The 15,436-nt window shown below is 44.3% G+C and overlaps 1 protein-coding gene across 7 annotated transcripts in view; it reads right to left on the reverse strand.

Annotated features, from left to right (window-relative positions):
• The window catches only part of CEP89 (centrosomal protein 89), a 68,512-nt gene that overhangs the window by 29,382 nt on the left and 23,694 nt on the right, over positions 1 to 15,436 (reverse strand). For 5 of the 7 annotated variants that reach the window (XR_009348542.1, XM_059150995.1, XM_059150997.1 and 2 more), the window contains 8 exons: positions 14,429 to 14,457; positions 12,738 to 12,777; positions 11,429 to 11,647; positions 9,248 to 9,393; positions 6,368 to 6,418; positions 6,120 to 6,203; positions 4,142 to 4,245; positions 1,006 to 1,121 (listed from right to left, as the gene is read on the reverse strand). Coding sequence is in view for 6 of the 7 variants with exons in the window: in XM_059150995.1 (XP_059006978.1) it covers positions 1,006 to 1,121; positions 4,142 to 4,245; positions 6,120 to 6,203; positions 6,368 to 6,418; positions 9,248 to 9,393; positions 11,429 to 11,647; positions 12,738 to 12,777; positions 14,429 to 14,457 (789 nt within the window). In the remaining variant the exon portion in view is untranslated. The remainder of the gene's footprint in view (positions 1 to 1,005; positions 1,122 to 4,141; positions 4,246 to 6,119; positions 6,204 to 6,367; positions 6,419 to 9,247; positions 9,394 to 11,428; positions 11,648 to 12,737; positions 12,778 to 14,428; positions 14,458 to 15,436) is intronic. The other 2 variants (XM_059150996.1, XM_059150994.1) reach the window with 1 other exon arrangement.

Below are 15,436 nucleotides of genomic sequence, written 5' to 3' on the forward strand. Positions count from 1 at the left end.
TTTATATTTTTATATCAAACTTTTAAAATATTTTATTTATTTGAGAGAGAGAGTAAATTGGGAGGGAGGGAAGGGAGAGAATCTGAAGCAGGCTATGGTCAGAGCTCGATCCCACTAGTGGGAGATCATGACCTGAGCTGGTACCAAGAGTCGGATGCTCAACCGCCTAAGCCCCCCCAGGTGGCCCCAGACACTCTCACTTTTACACAGGAGCTGGCTCGTGGAAACAGATGGAGTAACTTCAGCAGCAGTGGGGGCTTCAGTGCCCAGGGCATTAAGGGCATTGTTACATAATCAGGAGCAGAGGGGAAGAGAGAAAGGAGGGGTTACACTGGCTCAGTCAAGACACTTACATTCTGCCCTCCTGCACGGTGTTACTACTTCACCAGGAAAGTCAGTAAAGCACAAGAAAACACCACCACCTTCTGTGCTCTGGGCTTCAACCAAAGAGGAAGCAATGACTCAATTTGGCCCACTTCAAAGCCCGTGGCCACGCGCTCTGAGGCTCCCAGGGCAGGGAGGTACACACGAAAGGCACGGGAGGGAGACTTAGCCTGTCACAGCACCCACAGCTCTGAACCAGGAAGGGCAGGAGCACAAAGAAACTGTTCGGAGAGAGAATTCATTCTACTCATTCACTCACGTAACAAATATTCAGGTACCCTTGCTGGTGCTGTTTCAAAGGGTCACCTCACATGAAGGGTCACCTCACTTACGTGGCACTAATCCCCACGAAGCCAGTTCTGCTGACTCTAAAGGGGTCATCTACATCCGCTTTCTAAGATATATAGAATAACTGGAAAGACGTGGTGGAATCTAAGAGAAAGCGATCAATACATTATGGGTAACACTGGGTATATTGTAACATAAACAGCTGCCTTTCAGTGAAGAGGAACACATTCTAGAAATGTGATTTCCTCCATTTGTAATTTGAAGGGGGTCCTACTGGGAGCAGGGTGGGGGACGGAGGCACCGGTGTCCAGTGATGCTGGAAAGATAGCTCACCTTCCTGGAGACGCTCCTGGTGGGTGTCCTTGACTTTTCTCTGCTGAATCTCCAGCTGCTCTATCAACAACTTGTTCTCCTCTAAAACCAGTTCCGCCTGAGTCTGGAGCTGACGCCTACAATTGATTTACAAAGTTAAATTCTGCCACTCAGGTACTGAATGATTACAGAGACACTCCGGCATCTAAAAGCCATTGATGTGTTGCCGGTCATGAACATCTGGACGAATTTTAATGCTAAACACGTCATTCACACAGCTCATCCTACCATTCGCATTGAATGGGATAGGGGAGGAGCGATAAAGTCTGCATTATGAACTGCTTCAATAACTTTCTAAAATGCAACATTTCGAACATACACAAAAGCGGAAAAGAACTGGAGAACAGACTTTCACGTACACAACACAACACCCAGCTCGAACGGTTGCCAAATGGTTAATCTTGTTTCATGTGTTAACCTCCAATTCTGACACCCAATGGATTATTCTGAAGCCAGTAGGAAATTAGAAGAATTTGGAAAGAATTCAGAAAGTTCCCATTTTGACAGAGAAGTACTCCCTTATAATCAATAGCACATCTGCCCCCAAATAATGACTGTGAAAAGCCTCTGGCTGATTTCTTAAACCATACTGTACTAAAACTGCCCTTTCCTTACAGAGGGTGCGGAGTCAATTCTGGCTCAGCTCAACCTTGGTGACCAAAAATTCCAATTAAAATGAGCTAAAGGGTCCATTAAAAACCTAGTTAAATGCTAACCATTCAAAGGAAATGGTAAACCAGTAAATTATCACAACTTTTCACTGTGAACTCAAAAAGTAAGGTGGAGGAAGGAGAGAAAAAAGAGGAAAGGAGTCGAGCTGTACCAGTGACTTCCCTCTAACAGGGGTTGCCTACACAGCACCCAGGATGGGGAGGGAGCTAGCTATCTTGCTGTGTAGAATGGGAGCCCAGGAACAGGAGCCCACTGGGGCTCCCTTGGCCTGGCCTCCTTATTCTTACCTCAGGAGGACTAGCTCCACTTCCTCCTGTTTACATTTTGAACTTTTTTTTTTTTTAAAGATTTTATTTATTTATGAGAGAGAGAGAGCGCACGCGCATGGGTACACACCAGCAGGGGGGAGGGGGAGAAGGAGAGAAGCAGGCCCCCTGCTGAGCAGGGATCCTGAAGCGCTGGCTGGATCCCACGACTCTGAGATCATAACCTGAGCTAAAGGCCGACCCTTCACGGACTGAGCCACCCAAGTGCCCCTACACTTTGGACTTTCTTAGGACTCCCCTTCTCCTTCCCTAACTTCCTCCTTCCTTCCCTTCCTCTTCTTTTCTTCTTTCCTTAACTCCTTCCCTCCCTCCTTTCTTCCCTTTCCAGCGTTCCCTCCACCTTTTCTTTCTTTTTTAAATGAAAGGGACTCTCCTATTTCTTAAAAAGAGAAAAAAAGTTCAAGCCTTACATTTAGTTTAATACTCCCTCCCATTTTATGGGTGGAAAAACCGAGGCCTGCAAAGCATGAGGTATCCCGGCTGGTCAGGGAAGTCAGAAATGAAATGCAGAGTTTAGTTACAAACCAGAAGTTCACGGAGAAATTATGTGAAACTGAGGGGAGAGCTTCAACTCAAGTCGGAAGCTGTTATGCCAGAGTATCTAGGCACCCCTGCCTGTTGCACAGGGATGGGGGCAGCAGCCAGGGAGGCTGAGGGAGGGCACAGGGGCAGGAGCTTCCGGAGTGGCTGGAGATCTGCCTCCATGAACCATGCCCCACCCCCCCACCGGCTGGAGGGCAAGGAGTTCAGAGGAAGGGGGAGGCCGGCTAGAGGGGCTCAAGAGGCACCACAAGACCTAATGGCTCCCCACACACTGCCCGGGCCACCACACTAAAGCAGGTGCCAAGTGCAAACCCAAAGAAACAGGATAGGGGAACACTGCACACGTCAATTTGAAAGTGAGGTCTTTCTTTTATTTATTTTGATTTTATAGAGAAGTAAATGGGTTTGACTGGCATTTATATACAAGGTTAGAGGAAGGATCTGTGATCTCAGTTTTCTGGAGAGCTCTTGGAAGCAGTCTAACTGCCTGCTTTCCAGGGTTCCAGTGCAAGCATGTTAGGAGCCCTGACAGAAGAAAATCCAAGTTCAACAGGGGAAGGCACAGTGCACTAAGGTCCAGTAGCTGCTCAGGCCAATCCCAACTGTCACATCAGTGAGAACCCACTTAATGGCAGGAGTGTTGTTGACTCCTATTCTAAATTCCTGGACATCACACATGGAAAACCTTTCAATTTTGTTCAGTGATGTTAAGACATGTTAAGAGTTACTAAATATAGCTATCCAAGGAGAAAAGGATTGATCTGAAGAGTCTGTGGTTGGATAGTGCCTTTAGACTTTCTAAGACATTTACTTTTTCCTATGCATGGACTAGCCAGTATTGCCGCTGTGCTGATGAACAGGACCTGGCCTTGCCCTGGAGGAGCTCACAGAGGAGGACAGGGCAGACAGACACGGAGACACCCAGGCAGGCACAGCATGGCAGGTACCAGGACGGGGCGTGGGTCTCGGGCTGGGTCAGAAGCTGAGACAAGGGAGCCATGAACTCTGCCTTCAGGGAGAGCTACTGACCAGCACCATTCGATCAGGGCCTTGTGAGCAGGGCCTGACAGGTAAGTAAGAGTGCAGAAGGGGCGTTCTGGGGTGAAGCAGGAGCACGAGCAGAGAGCTGGAGGGAGGCCACACTCAGCTGTCAGAGAATCTTGAAAGGGCAGGGCAGACGGGAGCTAGTCGTACAGGGCCCCATCCTGAGCTTCCTGTTCTAGAGCCCTGGGAACAGTCACAGGGGGACTAAAAGGATATGGCTCAAGAGGTCTTCAGTGAGAAGGCTGCCCTAGAGAAACACCACCTCAGCAAATAAAAGGGGGAGTGTAGATGGATTTCAGGTTTAAAAACCTACTTGGAATTTTAAATGTAACCCTTAAAATTAGAACTGTTTACTACTATATTGTCATTGTTCCTTATTAATTTCTTAGAAACTCTCCCTGAAAATATTTTAGTTCAAAAAAGAAAACGTATTCGATGATGTCATAAAGTTTATTCCTATTACTCTGTTTCCTTTTGAGTTACCAAAACATCAGAAACCCAGCACCACTTGCCATTCCTCACTGGTCACGGGACTACTCTTGGTTAACTCTCGGTGCAATTCTTCATTTTCTTTCACCACTTCCTGGACTCGCACCCGAAACATTCTCATTTCCTCCTGCAACACAGCGGAGGAGAACTGTAACATGCACAGACACACGTGGCCCCATCCTCAGCTCTCGTGCCATCGCCGCGCCTCAGGTCAGAGGTCAGCAGCTTTCTAGCAAAGTCTCCCTGAACAGCAGGTATCAGTGCCAGGTGCCAGCCCTTCAGGAGCTCCCAGGGCTGCTGGGGAACCAGGAGAAACCCTGATGCTAAGCGCAAGGGACAGATAGCCTCGGGGTCCGAAATACTCAATTCCTGATTTGATACCATTTTTCTGGAATTGCCAAATACTTGAAAAGATAAAGGCAAGTCAAAAAAAAGCAGAGGTGCCTAGGAACACGACAATCTTTTCTTTGTTTAAAGACTTTGGAGGATAAATGGGGAGCTTTTTAGATAAAAGTAAGAACTTTTCCTCCTAATTAAAGCCCACTCGGGAATGGAAGGGGTCAGCGTGGGTAGGGCTTGGAGTCTCCTGATTTTGCCCTGCGGTGATCACGAGAAAGCCTCTCCTGTGGGGAGCTACCAGTCAGGACAGCTCCTCCGTCATCGGCAGGACTGAGGACTGCCGTGGGGTCTACTTTCCCCTCCTGAACACTGTATTCTGGCATTCCTGTGCGGCCTCCTCCCTCCCACTTCTCTTAGCCAGTCCTCACTGGGCTTCCCTGACTTGCGCCGGCCTTCAGGGAGAGCCTTGGCTACCAATGTTTATTCTCAGATGCTTCTAAATATTCTTCTCCCAGCTCTCTCAGACCTTTATGCTTCTACCGGTTTAGCTTGACAATGCCAAGGAGTTTCTCCTTTACCTTTCTGCCCAGACACACTCCCCAGTGGCTGACTGCCCTTCTACCGAACAGGGCTCGGGCAAACTAAAACCCAAGGGCCAGGGCGTGTTTTGTAGTAAAGTTTTATGGGCACACAGCTACGCCCATTCATTTGCCCTTTGTCTATAGCTGCCTTCCTGCTACCACTGCAGAGCTGAGGAGTTGCAGACAGAGGTCCTGTGGCCTGCAAAGCCTAAAATATTTACTAAATGCCATTTACAAAAAATGTTCCCTGAACCCAGTTTTAGAAGAGGCACCAAACTAATTTTGTTAATTATTTGGCTTGATAGCTAATTAATTAGTGTAATATCAATTCACTCTTTTACCAAGTTAAGTGTCTAATCTAGAAGAAAAGGTTCAAAAGCACATCACGTGGACCATGTATGTGAGGTAGTGTGTAACAAGGGCAGGCTGCAGGACTTAACAGACCCTTCTAGCCAGAGCTCAGGGAATCCAAACTGTTCTCTCTGGATCCTTCCAATTCCAGAGATCTCTGGCCACTTACATGAGCAGAAGGGAGAGGAGGGACACATCTAGCATACCCACATAGCCCTGCCCCCCTGTGTAATGAGAACGAGCTCTGCTGCCAGAGGCCATTCCCATGAAACAGAGGTGATCAGGCAGAATCAACAAAAACCTGGTGCCTTCACCACTACCAACAGAGCAGGACTTCCCTGGGGTCAGCTCTTCAGAGAATAAGGAAGCACTTAAGTCTGAACTTAATTCCCCTGCCTGCCTGGGAAATCTGGGCTTCCGATGCAGCACCACCCCATCCGTCCATACCTCTCCCACCCACCCCAATGCACCCCTCCTGCTCCACTGATCCTTCCCTCCCTGCCTCCTTCCTTCTTTCTTTCTCTCCCACCCATTGGTACCGCTATGCTCGTTCTTTGCTCCTATCTCTCCTTCCTTCCTCCCTACCTCTTCCCTTCCATCCTTCCTTCCCTCCCTCCGACATCTGAGTACACAGTAGATACTGGGGCACACCTATCTTTAAAATGTTTCTTTCAAGTTTTAAACAGTCTTATTTTTTATAAACCTTGTCCTGAGATGTCTGCCAGCCTACCTGAAGGGTGGCATTGAGCTCATCCTTCTCTTTCATTCGGTCCTCATAGGCCAGTAACAAGGGTGACAGGTACTTTATATCCAACTGAATATAATGGAATAAAGAAGGTTAACTTGGGTCTTACATCTGAAAACAAACAGCACATTTTTCAGAACCGAAGAAAATTTAATTCACTTGGAATGGTTTTTCTTAGGTACTCAATGAAAATACAGAAAATACAGGCCTGATATTAAGTAACTTTTACTTACCAACCAGGGTGGTGCTGGGCCCTTGGATGGGAGGCCATCAATATTTAAAGTCTAAGAAAAAAACACATAGTGAAGGCAAATTAAACAATGCTTCCTCTGAAAGGTCAGGCCTTATTCTTTTTTTCTTTCCTTCATTAGGTTTAAATTTTAATTCCAGTGTTGTTAACATACAGTATTATATTAGTTTCAGGTGTACAATATTGTGACAACACTCATCACTCATTCATTCAGCAAACAGTGAGAATTCTCTAACTCGTTATAGACATGACAATGCAACAGTTTTCCAGGACTTTATGATCTAACAACAGAAGTCTTCTCACAAAAATGAACATAATATACTACACACAAAAATACAGTACAGGGCAGAAAGTTCTAGCTGCCTTAAGAGTGATACAAACAGAAGTCTGAGATGATTTGAGAAAGAGAGATTCTGACGGGAGTGATCAGGGAAGGCTTTCACGGAGAATGGGGCATTTGCACAGGGCAGGACAGTGTGGGAGAGCAGTGGCCTGTCACTGGGCCTACTTGTCTGTACCCTTTTAAGGGGAACTGGCTCGCCCACAGCCCTGCAAAAGGCCCTGGCCTAGGAAGCCTGTCTTAGAATGTTAACTTTTTTTGCTGTAGTTAAAAAAAACATCATGCTATGTGAAAGAAGTCAGTCACAAAAGACCACATGTTGTATGATCTTGTTGACGTGAAATGTTTGGAACAGGCAAATCCACAGAGACTGAAAGTAGCTTAGTGCTTATGAGAGCTTGGGCAGGTGGTGGGGGGAAATGGGGAGTGACTCCTAGCAGGCAGGAAACTTCCTGTCATGATGAACTTGTTCTACAAGTGACCATGGTGATGGTTGCCGGATTCTGTGAGGGCAGTAAAAATCACTGAACTGTGCACATTAAGTGGGTGAAGTGAATATGTGAATTATACCTCAATGCTGTTATTTAAAAATTTAAACTTGGGCGCCTGGGTGGCTCAGTGGGTTAAAGCCTCTGCCTTCGGCTCGGGTCATGATCCCAGGGACCTGGGATCGAGCCCCGCATCGGGCTCTCTGCTCAGAGGGGAGCCTGCTTCCTCCTCTCTCTCTTCCTGCCTCTCTGCCTACTTGTGATCTCTGTCTATCAAATAAATAAATAAAATCTAAATTTAAAAAAAAATTTAAACTTAAGTCCTACTGCAAAATCAGAAGCTTGTAAAACTGCCCTGGATTCTGAGGAACCATGTGAGAACAGATGTGCCTTTGGCTTTCCACCTTGATTCCAGCAGGGGCCAGTCGGCTTCATATCCTGACATGTCCTATTCTACCCCGCAACCCCGTCCCTCACGTGCACTACTCTCTAAGGGCAAGGCCCTGACCTTCCGGCTCCTCTTGGTGTTCTTCACAGCCTACATCTCCCAGTTTTGACAGACTGGTCTCTTATGAGATGAGACTCATCAACCAGCCCAGCCTGAGCATCTGGTTGCCTCTCAAACATCTGTGAATTGCCTAAGCCACTGTCTTTCTTCTTAGCGGCTCCCAGTAGCTGAGAGTGTATGGAGATTCATTAATTTCCTGAAAGGGAAAACTGTCTTCAGGACCTAGAAGCAGGCTGATTAGAAACCAGACCTCGGGCAGCAGCTGGGAAAGTATGCAGCCAAACCCCTTCCAGGGAAAAAGTAGGATGTGGCTGTTTTTGCCTGCTTCCCCCATGCTGAACCCAGTGTGGAGTTGCAGAGGGGTGCTCCCATGCCTGTTTCAAAACTGATTCTTTGTTTGCTGGTCCTGTGGGAATCAGAAACTCAAGTCCCATGGGCTATGAGAGCTGGATGATTTAGGGGGTGGGGTGGCTATGTAAACTAGTCTGCTTTCTTTCCAAAGTTGGTACACCAACAAATAACAGCTATACCCCGAGGAGCAGGACTGGTCAGCCAAAGATGGCTGTGCTCTGGGGAGGTGACCAAAGTTGGAAGAAGCCCCAGTGTGGCCACAGAGGACCAGTGGAGGCACCGAATGCTGTTAGCATAAGGCTTAAGATGGAACATCATGAACCAGATGACATTGTCAAGAAGACTTCATTTTCAATATCATAACCAGAAAAATTAACCAACTCCCATAAGCAGAAAGGAATCTGTTTGAACATGAATCAACATATGTCAAACTTAATGCTGGTCTCCGCGGTCTAAGGGCAAATAGACTTTTTCGATGCATCTTAAATGTGACACAGGCTCGTAGAGCGGGGGCCTACCGATGGCAGTGAGCCCATTTTTGACTGCACACATATCTTACAAAGATTTTGTAGTTTACTTTTGAATACAGGTGATTTGAATTGTGAAGCCTATATCAGAACACGGGACTGACTGATTGGTCTTGTTTTTGGTGGTCTGTACCCTGCTACCTTGGCTGTACCTGTGAATGGTGGCCTAGTAGCCAGGCATGGGTCAGCCCCGCTGTCAGAGTAGGAAACAACTTACTGGACTAGAGTTTCTAAGCCTGTCTCTAGAAAGATGTTATTTCCCATTCTGCCCCAGCCTATGTTTGCAAGCATATCTTGGATCTAGACAATATAAACTGATTATAAAGGCCCTTCAGTTACCTGAACCTGGTCTAGAAATGCAGTGACTATTAAACAAATGTATACACAAAAAATTACAATGTACGAAAAAAAAAAAAGAGGAACAGGACTAAGAATGGAGCCGCTGACATGGACTTTTATTCCTTAATTTACATACTTTTATAGTTCTGTACTATCCTCAGGCTTTCTTAAAAAAAAAAAAATAGACTTATTGCTTTTGTTTTGAGAAAGGAGGAAGGGAAGGAAGGGACGAAAGGCGGACACAGAGAAAGCAATTCAACAGTAAAGCCTAAAAAATCAGAAAACTGAATATTTTAAAACTGAACATTACCTCTTCCTTGGACAAATGCCTGAATTTTGTCTGATATCTACTCAATTCTACATTCAAACGATGGACAGTCATTTTTAACGCGTCATTTTCATCCACCAGTTCTTGAGCTTGTTTTCTTAGATAAAGTAGTTCAGGGGCAGCAACTACTGAAAAAAAAATTTAATATTAGAAGAACTTATACCAAATTGATCAAGATTTTATGTAAATTGCCAATCATCTGATCTTTTTTTCCCTTTTGGGCTCACAGAGCCAGTGGAGGACAGATGTATAGATATTAATGAATAAAAGTTCAGTAACTTAGTAGTTTTAAAATGGAACTGTCAACAGTGTTTTGAAAGTCTGTGCATATACAATTAAAGTAAAATGAAAATTTTAGATTGCAAAGAAAAATGTTTCAGATGATACAGTTGTACCTTATAAGCCATATAAAATAAATGGAAAATTTATTAGAACTAAGAGCCTTCCCATAGAATAGTAATGTCTTATTAGAAAACATAAGAAAAAAGATTTAGAAAACATTAGAAAATAGATTCCAAAAATCAATAGCACAAATAATATGAAGTTGCAGGAATAGATGTAGCTAAGACAAGAAATACAGAGTCTGTATGAAGACACTTTTCTTAAGGCCGTAATACTAGACTAATATAAACAGATCAATGTATAGAGAAAACATTAGTGAACATTTATATAACCTTAGAGTTAAAAAGGACTTGACCAAGGGCATAAGTCATAAAAGAAAAATATCCTATAAATTATCAACAAACTGAGAAACCACTACATACATGAAAAAGGGCGAAAATTCCTAACATGTAAAGAGCTCCTACAAATCAGTAAGAAAAAAAAAAATCAAGGGGTCTCAATTTATTTTGTTCAAAAGGATTCCTTTTCTTTTTTTTTTAAACATCTTTTTTTTTTTTTTAAGATTTTTATTTATTTGACAGAGAAAAAGAGAGAGCACAAGCATGGAAGGCAGCAGGCAGAGTGAGAAGCAGACTTCCACTGAGCAAGGAACCTGACTCAGAACTCGATCCCAGGACCCTGGGATCATGACCTGAGCTGAAGGCAGATGCTTAAAAGACAGAGCCACCCACGCATCCCAGTATCTCAATTTAAAATGGGAAAATTTGGGCGCCTGGGTGGCTCAGTGGGTTAAGCCGCTGCCTTCGGCTCAGGTCATGATCTCAGGGTCCTGGGATCGAGTCCCGCATCGGGCTCTCTGCTCAGCAGGGAGCCTGCTTCCCTTCCTCTCTCTCTACCTGCCTCTCCGTCTGCTTGTGATTTCTCTCTGTCAAATAAATAAATAAAATCTTTAAAAAAAATAAAAAATAAAAAAATAAAACGGGAAAATTTGGGACGCCTGGGTGGCTCAGTTGGTTAAGCATCTGCCTTCGGCTCAGGTCATGTACCCAGCGTCCTGGGATCGAGTCCCACATCGGGCTCCTTGCTCAGCTCCTTGCTTCTCCCTCTGCCTCTGCCTGCCATTCTGTCTGCCTGTGCTCGCTCTCTCCCCCTCTCTCTCTCTGATAAATAAATAAAATCTTTAAAAAAAAATAAATAAATAAAATAAAATGGGAAAATTTATGAAAGAGAAAAAAAAATGACCTGCAAAGATATGAAAAAAAAAATACTCAAGCTCATCGATAGTAAAATACAAATAAAATTAAAATAGGATTTCCTCCCTGACCTTTTTGTTTGTCAAATTAGTAAGAAAAATGTAATCCTCATCACTGCTAAGTATGTGGAGAAAGAGGCACTTTTCAAAAGATACATTCATATACTTTAGAGAGAGAGTGTATGGGGGAGCAGAGAGAGAGAGAGAATCCCAAGCAGACTCCACACAGAGCGCAGAGTTTGATGTAGGGCTCAAGCTCACGAAGAGGTACTCTTATATGCTGTTCATGCAGATAAAAAACTGATAGGAAATGTATGTAAGATACTAAGCTAAGCATAAAGAACCAAAAGAAGTATTGGAATTTCTTTAGCATAATAATGATGTAGCAGACAAAATTAAATTTGAACAAGGATATTAATGAAAGAAACTTAAGTATTATAATATAGTATCAACATTAACACAAGCAAACATTACAACCTAAAATACTAGCTGTCCTGATAGCTGGGAACAAAATACGAAAATTGGTGAATTCTTCCTTGTTCCTTTAATAAAAGAACTGTTGTCCCCACCTTCCTGAGGAGATGTTTTCTCAGCCTCTTTCAACTTTCGGTTTTCTTTTTCTGTTCTTTTCAGTTTTAACTGTAGTTCTTTCATCGCTTGTTTTATTAGGTCAAGTTCAAGAGTAAGGGTTTGGTTTGCACCACTTAGAAGCACATTTTCTTCTTTCAATTCCTTGAACTTTTCTTTGGTTATTTCCATACATCTTTGCCGTGTTCTACCAGTTACATCTGGAAAGGTAGAGAAGTTGTTTTTAAATATTGATTTTTACAATTTTACCTCAAAATTATGAGATTGTATTTAAAAAACCACCACACAAGTCACCTTCAGGTCAGGCCTTGTGTTAGGTCCTTCGGTCCCTGTGGTGAGGAGAATGGCTTGTATGGGAGAGGGTAGCTGGTCTGCTGAGGCTACATACAGGAAGCCACAGGGAAAGAGGTGGCTGAGGGAGAGGCAGGAGCCCAGGGAGGTGCTTACACACTATAATATGGAACACGGAGATTTTGCTATGCAAGCCACCAGGAACCAGAAAAGGCTTTCAAGCAGAGCTGTGAAAAGGAAGAGTCCCTCCTCTCAGATGAGCCCCTGAAGCCAGCAGTTAAGAAAGTGAATGGGAATGAGGACCAGCCCAGATGCAGGGAAGCCAGTCTGGAGGACTGCTAGAGTAGGGGCAGAGAGGAAGGGACAGATGAAGAGAAGGACTCACAGGCTCAACCCCAGGGCAGGAGGGCTGATGGCTCCGGACAGGGGGCTCGCCCAAACCCTGGGGCAGGGGGCAGGCAAGGACTAGCGGAAGGACCGGTGGCTCCAAATAGCCTCCCTGGCCCCTGCTACATCATATCCAATCCCTAGGACATGAAATGGTAGTTGAAGAAATGAGTACATCCACATCTCTACTGAAAACAAGAGTGGAACTCGGAGATGTCCCACAAAGAAAACATTTGAGATAGGATTTAAGATGGAAGCTATGGCTTAAAATATGCCAGGAGAGGTAAGCAAGAAAAGGTGGGCATGCTCCCCAGCATGGGCCTGGCAGGTGCTGGGAACACTGAGTAGCCCCCTTTTGCAGACACTGGCCTCCTAGTGTCTGAGCACATCCCATGGGGACACCGTTCACGTTCACTGTCTGAACATTTAGACCCTCTCTTTTAGAGTAAATGTGGAAGTCCCGCAGGTGCCCCCTCTTCCCAATTTCAGTAACGGGAAAGAAGCAACAGTCTTTACAGGGGGAAAAAGTGACCTTTATTTTAGACATGATGATTCTGGGCATTCTCCCAAATTAGAAGCTTTTCATCACAATTAAATTCAAAAGGCAAATACCTGGGGAGGGTGGAGGCTTCTCACATAATGGTTTTTCATCCTGGGGAAGAAAATCAAGAGTAATGATTTACAAGTGCTAGCATCTTCTAAAAGGAAACTGGTATGAGCAGCTGGGTCAGCGTATATCAAATACTTAATTACACCTTTTTCTCTGCACTTTGGCTCTTGTACCTCTTAGTCTGCTTTAACTTTAGGAACTCTAATATCCATTGTTTCTTTTAATTGAAACTTGCCCTTCTGGTGACTTCTCTTAGGCACTAAAAGAAGTCCTGGTCAAGCTTTCTTCTTTTTTTTTTTTTTAAGGTTTTATTTATTTATTATTTGACAGAGAGAGACACAGCGAGAGAGGGGACACAAGCAGGGGGAGTGGGAGAGGGGGAAGCAGGCTGCCCAGTGAGCAGGGAGCTGGATGCAGGGCTCAATCCCAGGACCCTGGGATCATGACCTGAGCAGAAGGCAGAAGCTCAACAACTGAGCCACCCAGGTGCCCTATCTTCCTGACTTTTTGCCCTTGAGTTCAGCCACTGTGTTTTCACACATAGGTCTCAAGAGGGGCAGGCTGTCAGGGGCAGGCTGTTTCGGAAGCAAAAGACAGGACTGCAGGTGCCCAGCAGAGATGCACGGGGCAGACTAAATGGGCTTTTCTTCCTTGGGATAGGCAAAAAAACCCAAAACAAAACAAAAAAACACCCTACACCATAGAGAAGCACATTTCCAAGTGTTGAGAAAAGAATATGATCTTTCTTTTCAAACCCAAAAGTTAAAGGGAAGGCTTTGAACTTTTGTTCATTTTTCCATTACACCTTGTTCATTTTGCCATTACACATCAATCTGATATTAAGTTTCTAATTTTTGGTGACAAAGTAGATAAGGCTACGAATGAACTCTGCTAAGAAATCTTTAATTTTGAAATTCGTATGGCATCACAGCATTAAAACTTAAGTTAAAACTATTTCCATGTTTGCAAAAAAGGAGGAAAAAAACTATTTCCACATTTGCAAATTTGTTAGTCTATTCATTCTGCATTCATTCTGATTTTTTTTTTAAGATTTTATTTATTTATTTGACAGACATAGATCACAAGTAGGCAGAGAGGCAGGCAGAGAGAGAGGAGGAAGCAGGCTCCCCGATGAGCAGAGAGCTCGATGCGGGGCTCAATCCCAGGACCCTGAGATTATGACCTGAGCTGAAGGCAGAGGCTTTAACCCACTGAGCCACTCAGGCGCCCCTATATATGTGATTTCTAACCAATCAGTGCATTACAGTTATTTTTTTATAGTCATTTTTAAACTACAGAAAATCTGAGTTTCTTCATGTTTCAGAAGCATTTTTTTTTTTAGAGCGAGAGAGAGAGAAAGCGTGGACATGCATGCACACACACAAGCAACTGGGCGGGAGGTGGGTAAGAGCAGAAGAGGAAGAGAATTTTAAGCAAACTCCATGCTTAGCTCAGAGCCCAAGCAGGGCTCAATCTTACACCCCAAGATCATGACCTGAGCCAAAATAAGTGTCAGATGCTTAATCAACTGAGCCACCCAGCTGCCCCTCAAAAGTATTTTAAAAAAACATTTAATGGGAAAGGACTCTTACAGCTAGATGTCCCCCGCACCCAACAAATCACACAAAATTTTTAAAATTATGGCAGAAATGCTATTTGTTGAGAAAATTGGTTTTTAAAAAATGAATCTTACCTTTAAGTTCAGAACAGAATATTTATCATCTGATTAAAAAAAGAGAGAAAGGAAAACTGTTTTAAAGCAGATAAAAACATCTGACAACTCAGAAGAGCATGATCATAGGAACTTCCCTCCTACCGATGAGCTGAGCAAGCCCCAGGGTAGGGACAGCCTTTGCAAGGTTTCACAGCAAGCTGGTCCAGACAAGGCAGGGGCCAGACTGAATTGCTCATCTCTCTTCTGTTAATCTGGGAGTACCTCCAGTGGCTCCCATGATTACAGAACCAGGGCCAAATCCTTGGGAATAACTCTGAGCCCTCCCTGCCTTACCAACATGACCCTATCCTGTATTGCCCAAATGTGCCCCAAATGTACAACCCGTTATTCCCCAGATGTGCTGAGGTCCCACTCCTCTCTGCCTGGAAGTAGCATCTGACCTGGTCAGACAAATAGTTGTTCCTTGAAGCAAACCACCTTGGCGATACAAAAGCAAATAAATCTCGCTCAGTTACCCTCCATTTACAAATACACATTCGGGATGAAGGTACTCCCTAAGGAGGGTAGTTTTATGTCCTAGAGTGCCTTGTGCCCTCTGTCATAGTGAAACGTTGGTTGTTGTTAGTTTCTAGTCAATTTACAGAGCAGAACTAACTGGATGGAAATAAATTAGAAACAAATATGCAAAAGCCAAGAGAAATCAGAAACAGACAAAAATGCCTTAAGATACATAAAAGATTGAACATCTACTTCCTGGTTCACTACAATTACCAACACTTGAATGATAATCACTGAAGAAATTATTTTTGACCAAAATGTCACCTTGCCCCCACCATCTGTAACTAAATGTCTAATCAAATGTCCTGGGGCAGTCTAGACTGGCATACCCAATGAAATTCCGCCTTGTCATTCCGAATCCAGCCTAACAAAGCCTCCTCTACCTGCTGCCTTCTCTGGCTGGCAATGTTGACCACTCTCCTGGTCTTTGTGCTGCTTCTGCCATCCACCTCAGCACCCCAGACTACA

Source organism: Mustela lutreola, chromosome 16 (assembly GCF_030435805.1).
Source record: "Mustela lutreola isolate mMusLut2 chromosome 16, mMusLut2.pri, whole genome shotgun sequence".
NCBI classification, from domain to species: Eukaryota; Metazoa; Chordata; class Mammalia; order Carnivora; family Mustelidae; genus Mustela; species Mustela lutreola.